The sequence below is a fragment of the Sesamum indicum genome, linkage group LG6 (assembly GCF_000512975.1).
Source record: "Sesamum indicum cultivar Zhongzhi No. 13 linkage group LG6, S_indicum_v1.0, whole genome shotgun sequence".
In the NCBI taxonomy this organism is placed as follows: Eukaryota; Viridiplantae; Streptophyta; class Magnoliopsida; order Lamiales; family Pedaliaceae; genus Sesamum; species Sesamum indicum.
The window spans coordinates 23234084-23242289 of record NC_026150.1 but is presented as its reverse complement, the minus strand read 5'-3'; the positions used below and the strand labels follow the sequence as shown (position 1 = coordinate 23242289).

General features: G+C 32.0%; 2 protein-coding genes across 2 annotated transcripts in view; one reads left to right on the top strand and one right to left on the bottom strand.

Moving 5' to 3' along the window:
- On the bottom strand, nt 216-3210 carry LOC105165596 (heat stress transcription factor A-4b-like). The gene is made up of 2 exons (XM_011084660.2): nt 2333-3210; nt 216-1756 (listed from the first exon to the last, which is right to left on the bottom strand). The coding sequence occupies exons 1-2, from the start codon at nt 2567-2569 to the stop codon at nt 650-652; spliced, it is 1344 nt and encodes a 447-aa protein (XP_011082962.1). The 5' UTR covers nt 2570-3210; the 3' UTR covers nt 216-649.
- The window catches only part of LOC105165595, a 4187-nt gene continuing 2843 nt past the window's right edge, over nt 6863-8206 (top strand). Inside the window, exon 1 of the mRNA XM_011084659.2 lies at nt 6863-7139. Within this exon, the coding sequence (XP_011082961.1) occupies nt 7041-7139 (99 nt within the window). The 5' untranslated portion in view covers nt 6863-7040. The remainder of the gene's footprint in view (nt 7140-8206) is intronic.

Genomic DNA, 8206 nt, shown 5'->3' with positions numbered 1-8206 from the left:
TATTATTATTATTTTATTTTTGGGAGGGGGGTGGGGTGGGGGGTGTTGTTCTTTAGATGAAAGAAGAGGATTTCCTTTCTTTCATTTAAAAAAAAAAAAAAAACAAAACAAAACAAAAGAAACTTAAAAAATTGTATAAAATTGAGCAAACCAACCGTGTTTTAAGCCTAGAAGAAAAAGTATGAAATGTTTATTTCATCAATTTTAGTCCATCATTCATTTAATATTTTTTCTAGTTTATAGTTAGTAATAAATAAAATTTCGAATCTACACACATCTCCGCTGTGATGAATACATTTTTCTCGGTCTAAAATTTAAAGCAGACCAGATTTTCTATTCCAAATCTTGTTGCATCTTCTATAAGGATTCGGATCATCTCTGATGCTGAATAGGCAACCTAGCTATAAACTTACTATACATAGAATTCAGATGTTTCTAATAAATCACTAATGTACAAAAACCTGCAATTTTACAATCTCGGAGACACACTAAGTTGAAGAAAACAGGCAAAAACAAGCAAAATCAAGATGTAAGAACTTAATGCATCTAATATGTACCACACAGCATCTTCAAAATTTGTATCTGAAGGACAATGTCCGACGTAGGTGCTCAATACCTTGTGCTCGAAAATTAGATCTTGGAAGGTGGATTACGTCCTCTCAACTCGAGCTAGATGTCCTATCTGTTGGGTAAGCTTATCGACATTCCACCAAGGCACACGTTCATCCGCATATCCACTGTGATCTTTCCAATCATCTAAGTCTCTTCTTTCCAGTTGTACTTCCCGGGTCGTAGAGGAAGCTGGAGACTCTGTCAGGAACTGCTGCCAAAATACATCATTAACCGTGGGCTGCACAGAAGGAATTGAGCTGTATTGCTCTTGTTCCTTGGCTAATTCAATGTCCAGATCTTTGGTTGGGCTCATGTTCACATCGACTCCTGAGGATTTGTGCCTGGAGTCGGGATCAATGCAAATGGATGATACTGCTGGGCTGTCGATGTAAGCTGAAGATGCAGCTAGCTTGTGAGAGGAATAACAGTCTTGTGGTGTTGGCGCTGAGGTGTGGCACTCGGTTGTGCAAAATGGGACATTCTTATCAGAATCTCCAGATGACAAAGGTGTTTCTGTATTAGCCACTTCTGGAGGCAGAAGGGGCAAATCAAAATCATGTGAATCTTCCGTTGAAATTTGGTTGACCCCATGCACAAACTTCTCCCAGAAAGTTAGCGAAGAATCCAATTTTTCTATTACTTCCAAGTTTAACAATGGAAGAGATGAAGGGCTCAAATTCTCCTGGAAAGTATTTTTCAGGTTCTCATCCAGATTGGCTTCGTCGTATAAATATTGCAAAGCTGAAAATCTTCTCTTCTTGTTTTGAGGTTCCATTTTTTCATCGACACTTGAGGCATATCCAGGTTTCTGCAACAGCTGAGCCAAGGTGACCACCAACTGCTGCTGCCTTTGATCAATAACTCGCAATACCTGAGCTAACGATCCGAGTTGATGTTCATATCCTCGATTCTCCTCTTTATGCCTCTCTACCTCTGAATGAAGCGAAAGCTTTTCTTGTTTCAGCTTTTCAATTTCCTTCTCAAACTCCTCTCTCTCTGAGTCAGTTAAGGGAACAGCATTTCCTTGACCTGAGTGGCTGTGGATCGGTTTTCGCCTGTGTATATTCTTTAGTAGATGTCTTTCTCCTCGTATAAACTCTTCATTTGCAAACTCCCACTGATCAGGATCAACCTTCCTAAAACCCTACAAATAGAAAGAAATGGTTGAGTCCAAGTACCTCAAAGCAACTATCTCAAAACTGATTACGACCAGACAGAAATTGAGAGCAAGATTCAACAGAACTACTCCATCAAGTGCTGGAGAGCTCCACTTTCAAGATCCAGTTAGTTCCAGTTTTAGTCAGCTACTTCAATAAAAAAAGCCTGTTCTAAACCCGGACTACTTGTTCACATCAATTCCTCATCATTTCTATTCACTTGAGGTGCATACTTTGTGAATTAAAAAGCTAGGAATTCAACATATATGCTAATGAACACCGTACATGGCTGCAATTTTTCAATCTCCTTTCTAGCTCCAAATATATATTAAAACATTGTCCAGAGCATCACAGCACACACACACACAGACATTATAAGCAAGAAAAGAACTATAGCTACATGGCCATGGGACTTGAAAATTAACACTAATGAGTTTCACGATCTTGAATGCTTGAATGTAACGAACCAATGAGTTTCACGAATCTTGATTTTTTTAATGTAACGAATGATGTAAAGAGATCATATACATAAAAGAAAACATTGGAGGAAGCAAAGAGCTTACATATGTATTCAGTTGCCTGATGAAGCTGGAGAAGTTATTGTGTTTGAAGTATTTTGGCAACAACTCACCCGCAAATTCGGGCGGATTCCAAACAACAAAACTATGCCCTGTGTGACTCCAAGAAACAATAGGATTAGTTAAAGGGTCATCCACCATCTCATATGTCTTGAGCAGAAAAGGCGCCGGCGAATTTGAACTACCATTTGATCCATCCATCATTGATGATCCCATAATCATTCAAATATATACTTTTAGACGTATAATCCTCACTCTTGGGATTAATCACCTCAATTCTTTTCTCACAAATCCCTCACTCTTCCAATACTCCAACTTCCATACACCACACCAGCCAAGAACAGAACCTGGAAACTCGCTTGATTCAAGAAGAGATAACCAATCCCCCTCAATCCCAGCAAAGATCAGCCTCAAGAAGCAAATAAAACTACTGGAAAACAACCCAACAAATTGAAATCCTACTAGATCAGTCTTGACAAATTACTCAATACACATAAGTCCCGAATTGCAATCTGCAACTGCGATCATAAAAAAGACAACTGAAACCCAATAAATTTGTTCACCAGAAACCCATCTTTCTTGATTATCACCTATGCTTTCGTGGACTGCAGCTGAACAATTTCAAATCAGACAAAGAAAACCCGGCAAATTAGAAAACTCGAGATTCTTGGAAAAGAAGAAACCGAAGACCCTGACGGGTCAGTTATAAACGGAGACAAAAACAGAGTGGCGCGAGGGTCAAATTTGGGTTCTGACGATTGGGCATCAATGAATGGGATGGAGAAGACGAGTGGACTTGACTTTTACAGGTCGTGGAGAAAAATTTCCTGTGGAGAAACAGTAGCAGAGTGTGTAACTTCACTACTTGGTATTTGTTTTTGTTGCCTTTTTGTATGTTTCTTTTTCGTGAATGGAGCTGAATTTTCAAAGATGCTTTTGCTTTTACATGTTTGATTGGAGCGTTGAATTCAACTTTGGCGAAGAGCAAAGGGTTAATGGTGAGAGAGAGAGAGCGACGAAGTCATGAGATTTCGGTTCTCGTGAACAAGTCTCCATTCATGGGATTGGGAGCTGCACCAACCCCTACACGTACCTATGTTCTATTAATCACAAAATCACCCAAATCAATCAATCAATTCAACATTTGCATGTCGAAGTCCTTTTCTTTTTTGTGGGTATATTACATAAAACTCCATTTTGCCCCATTTATTTGATATTTAAATATGTTTTAATATATTGTATATTATAGATTAATTTAAATTATTGTGTAATTTAATTTTTTTTTAGTAAATATATATTTGATTAGTTAAAAATATTATAAAAAACTATATTTATTTGTGGAATATACTACTTAAATATCAAAACACCTAAGAAAATATATAAAAATTTTAAATTAAAAAATCACAATACAAAAATAAATATACTAAAATTTAAAATACTTATATAAATATAAATAAAATCAATTGTAATCACATATTATTAATTGAATTAAATTATAATTTAACTTAAATTTATTTCAATAAATTATGTTTTACTGCGGATCTAATAACAACATTAATTTATTTAAAAACATCTTTCTTATCCCTCCATATGCTGCATAGTATGAATATTTTTATTTATTTATATTGTGATAAATAATTTTGATTTTAATTATTTTTTTTAAATTTTTTTACTTTTAGGTGGTCGTATCATATATCTCGTACGCATACGGCTCACAATGCTCTATGCATTGTAAGGAATACGTTGGAACATATGCAAGCAAATAAAGTACACCGCTGGTAATATATTTTTTTAGGTATAGTATATTTTTCAGTGATATTTTTCCAAAAATATTAATTGTGTTGTATGATATTGTAATTTATTTTGACTTCGTATGATAGTGAAACATCGGATGCGGGTTCATTGTTTTATGCAACTCGCACACCATGAAATATACGATGCTCGTTGATTAATTATTCGTTGGTTGAGATGCATCATCCGGAGCGGGTTCTCCGATAATTTGGCTACGTGCAAAACATTCCCCTAAACCCACTGCAACAGGTTGCTTTGACCACAATTATAATTTTTTTATTTTTTTATTTTTAAATTATTGTCACCGCAATCAGAGAACGTCGTGACAGTCAATTAATTTTTTTTCTAAAAAGCATGTCAGCGCGATGTGTAATTGTGGTGACTTTGAATTTATTTTATCTTTTTGAAAAAAAAATGACAGCACCGTGTTTTGACAAGACGGTGCTGCTCAAATCTTTAAAAATTTGATATTCACCCCCAATTTATTATTATTTTTTTATATTTTTTAAATAATTTTTGCCCATATACATGTATAATTTAAAAATAATAATATCATAATAAATTTTTTAATATGACAAAATGATATTACTAAGAAAGGACTAATAATTTATAATTTATATGTGCATCATAATTTATAAAAAAAAAAAAAAAAAAAGTTATAATTAACATTATGTTTATGTTTGGTAAGATGCACAGACAAACACACAGACTTCATATAAATGCACTATAATAAAAATAATAATATAAATAATTTATTATATATATTAAATATAATCATCCCTAAAATAAAATTAATTAACTGCGACTAATCTTAAACTGTGCAAGAAGTTTCCTAATTCCATAAGAGTTTGCCAAGAGTACCAACTCAACATAAAGTGCCAAAAAATGGCTCCAAACTATAATAAAAGATAGTATTACTAATAATACAGAAAATAGTATTTTTTATCCCATAAGTTATGGTCATTTCACTTTTAATCTTATTCATTATAGGATTAGTATTTTTAATTCAATAATTTAGAAAAATTAGCACTTTTTGTCCTAATCTATTTTTTTATTTATAATTTAACAGCACACGGGGCAACGTGCCCAATATGTGGTTGTTAAGTACTTTTGGTTGGAAGAAAAATTAACATATTTTCCAGCTTGCGACTACCTTTGTGGGAAACATAACTACATTTGAAGGGATTTTTTTTTTTTTTGAAGGAACTTAGGACAAACGAAAGGGGATTTTTCTCTTCTCTCACAAAAAGTGAATCTCATTTTTCCTATATTTATGTAAGTTGAAGTCAAGTAAAAACAACACAAAGAATCATGTCTTCCACCAGTGAATCAAGTAGGCCAAGTTGAGCATTCATATGTTATTGTTGGAAGAATGACCAATTTTTCCTCCAGCCAAAAATACTTAACAATTGCGTGTTAGGCACGTGACTTACACCATTAAATTGTAGATGACAAAATGGATAAGGACCAAAAGTGTTATTTTTTGTAAGTTACAGGATTAAAAGTGCTAATCATATATTGAATGAGATCAAAAGTGAAAAAGACATAGCTTATGGAAATAAAAATGTTATTTCCCCATAATAATAATTTTGAAATAATTATATATATATATTAAATGACAATAATTTTGACATTTCTTGTCATAATAGAATTGTTATTGGCAGTCATTTATAAAGTTGTCAGTAATCACTTCAATAGAAAAATAATATTAATGACAAATTCTTAAATACAAGTTTGAAGTTGTCATTAAAATTATAATTGTGACACCTTCATAGTGATAATTTAAATGACAATACAAATATAGTAAAACAATTATATTTATTATCCCTATATGAGTATCACTAACTATTCCAAGTAAAAATTGCATGCACAAACTTTTTGTCACTAATATAACATGTGACAAGATTTTACTTATATATTATCAGTATTAAAATCATTATAACGATAAAATAAAAATTATTATTGCTTAATCTATAAAATGAGTGACGTTTTTAATATCACCACTTATTTTTTTGTTGTTAATACTATCTTGTTTTGTCCGTGGAACTTCGTGCACTATTTTTATCACTAATTATTATAAATAGTAATAGCAATGAGGCGGGTCTCGGGTGGGTCTATCCGCACTCGAGATCTATCCCGTTTTATGAAATCTCGTCCCGCCTCGCTTTGTTAAGATAAACAATACATTCATCTATTTTTTTTAATTTTTGAATAAGTAATATCATTTAAATAAACATAACTTTTTTTTGCCTAAAATGAATTATATAATATAAATATTACCATCCTTACAAGTGCTAATTTTTGTGCAAATATTACCATTATTAAAATTATAAAAATCATTATAATATCAAAATAATTATTTTATCCCCTATACTAATATAAAAGAAAAACTCCTTCATATTCACAAATGACCATTAATGATACTGTTGTACCAATTTTTTGTAAGGTCGAAAATGTCCTTCATAACAAAATAACTAACTATATTTATTGATAATTTTTTTCTTTCTTTTTTTAGTAATGTCCTGTACTATTTTATATATTACTTTTATTATAATATATTTTAAAATATAAAAGATTATTTATTATATACAACTTGATCCATGGACTAATATAATATAAAAAAAAACTTTAATATCACAAATTTAATTTTCAACGCAGTTTGTAGTGCCAATCCAGAGCTGCAAAGATATCTGTTTCTGATATTTTTGGATTAAAAGATATTTTTGGCTCTGATCACCACAAAAATATCTGCACTTTACATCAAAATCATCATCATTCGTCACTTCAATAGCAAAAATATCCACAAAAAACACGCTCTTAAATTGAGTTCCAACTCCAAGAGCAAACTCTATCCGAGAAACCCTTTTGCTGGATTTGGTGTGTGTTTGCGATAAGCAGCGAAATGGAGAATCAAATGGTGAGGAGAAGAAGCGGTGTTATCGCAGCCCATTTAGCTTCTCATGAAGATATGTCAGCCTCTGCCACCCACGTTTTCCCCATGGTACGTAGTTCCTGAAATTCTTGCATATGATTCTGTTTCTTTGCTGGGAATGTTTTAGGGGAACGATCTTGTGAAATTTTACGGTGTTGATTCTTGGCTGCTTTCGCTTCTGTTCAGGTGGATGTGGCGTTTCCTTGATTAGTTGTTCATATGATTGTGGTATCTATGTTTCTTGTTTTCTTTTTGGTTATTTATTATGATCAGCTGAAGAATTTACCCTTTAGGATTCTTGGTTTTGTATGTCGAAATCTGCGTTATATATAGTGAGAAATGTGAAGCTTGATGGAGAAATTGCTTGAGATTTTGTGTCAAAGAAGATTTTGAAAAAAATGACTCTGAGATTTGCTGTTGTTTGGTTTTGAGCCTTACCTGGGGTGTGGGGAGTGTTTGGGCCAACTTCGAAAAGTGCTTTTGAGCCTTTGGCTTCGGGAAAAGCTATGTTGGAATGTCTAGGAGCAATTTTTGCTTCTGAAACTTAATATATATACATATCTATACTTTTATGTCAAAAGCTAGAAGTTATCCGCTCTGGTAGAGCGATTTCTGTAAATAACTTCAACTTCATCTTGGACTATTTTATTCTCGGTATAATAATTTTAATATAAAATTCTACTTTGATTTATTCTTTAAATCTGTACATCTAGAGGTGATATTTGGTTCTTCAAATAAATTTGAATATCTTAACACTATTAAGAATTAAATTTCACAATTTTTTTTTTGTATTTGGTAAAACATTTGATATTATTTCTATGCTATAGAAAAATATGACTACTTTGTTGCGATTAGTTAACAAGAAAGTAATTTTGTCTTTTAACAGTTCTACAAATTTACTTATCGTTGAACAATCATATTAGTTAGTTGGAACTTTATTTAATTAAATATTGTTTTTATTAGTATTTAATATTCTAATAATACATGTAATAATTATTTGTAAACAATTAAACGTGAAATATATCAATTAAACTAATTTTTATTATGTTTTAGAAAAAAATCAATAATATTGGTAACTTGACAAGTGTAAATGTTAGCAAAACAATATCCTTGTAACACGGATAAAAATGGTTTTT